We start from the raw sequence: 1,091 nt of genomic DNA, 5'->3' as shown, positions 1-1,091 counted from the left end.
GGCCTGACCCTGCCCGCCTCGCTCTTTCCGGGTGGGGTGCTCTCTCCGGCTGGGGATCCCCGCCGCAGTCCTGCCTGCGGGTCCCCCGCGCCCCGGTTCCCCACCTCCCGTCCCCACCGCCCACGGAAGTACTGCCCGTGTCCACCCCACAGGGAAGAGCCTGGGGCCCTGGGGGCCTCCCAGCAAGGGGTGGGGGCACGGCGGGGCCCCAAGGAGATCCCTCAGTCTGTCCTGGCATCTTATGCGATAATTAGGCACCTCCTGGGTGCCTGGCCCTGGGTCCTTCTTTCTACGTGTGACTTCAGTGGCCCCTCACGATAGGGGTGGGGCAGTTTATGCTGACCCCATTCCACAGAGGAGGAGACTGACGTTACAGGGGACTGCATGGCCCCCTCCATGGCGGGGGAGGTCCCTGCCCCACCTGGAGGTGAGGCTATACCTCTGAACTCCAGGCTCCAGCCTGGTGAGGCCGGGAGGAAGGGGAATGGGTCACTGCTCAGCAGATTCCAAGGGTCCGGTAGACTTGCCCTTTTGCACCTGGCAGACGGGGAGCTCCTTGAGGGCAGACACTGAGCCTCCGCCTGAACAACCGGGTGCCCTCTCTCTACCTCAGAAGACCCTTCCATAAGAGGGAGGTTCCCGTGAAGATCCAGTGAGGACACAAGGGTCACGTCAGGAGGACCCCGGTGAGGACAGCTGAGGGACGCCTGGCCTCACACCCACCCCCCTCCCCCTCCCCGAAGTGCCCATCCGGACACCAGTGTGGGCCCGACCTTCATGACGGGCCCCGGGGACCTCTGCCAGCCTCATGCCTGCCTGACTTGAGGACTGGGGCCCCGGCAGGTCAGGCACGAGCGCCCCGGCGCTCCTTCGTGGGGCCTGGGAGAGGCCGAGTCCTTCCCCGGGTCAGCCGGCGCCCGCCCCGAGTAGCCCTTTCCCACCGTGGGTCCCGCGGGCCTCCAGGGGAGCCGGGCCCCCCCCCCCCCCGCCCCACAGGGGGATTCCCCCCTGAAGGAATCCCGTCGGCCCAGAAAGTTTACCTCCTGGGTCGCCCAAAGCCTCGGAATGAGGGGGGGGGGCGAGGGGGGGCT

The 1,091-nt window shown here is 68.2% G+C and overlaps 1 protein-coding gene across 1 annotated transcript in view; it reads left to right on the top strand.

Moving 5' to 3' along the window:
- Nucleotides 1-396: 396 nt before the first annotated feature.
- LOC121021241 (uncharacterized) overlaps nucleotides 397-1,091 on the top strand; it is a 9,808-nt gene continuing 9,113 nt past the window's right edge. The window contains exon 1 of the mRNA XM_040461486.1: nucleotides 397-427. Within this exon, the coding sequence (XP_040317420.1) occupies nucleotides 397-427 (31 nt within the window). The remainder of the gene's footprint in view (nucleotides 428-1,091) is intronic.

Source organism: Herpailurus yagouaroundi, unplaced genomic scaffold, assembly GCF_014898765.1.
Source record: "Herpailurus yagouaroundi ecotype Mexico unplaced genomic scaffold, PumYag 267, whole genome shotgun sequence".
In the NCBI taxonomy this organism is placed as follows: Eukaryota; Metazoa; Chordata; class Mammalia; order Carnivora; family Felidae; genus Herpailurus; species Herpailurus yagouaroundi.
Note: the sequence above shows the minus strand (reverse complement) of the source record. Positions and strands in the feature narration are given on the sequence as shown.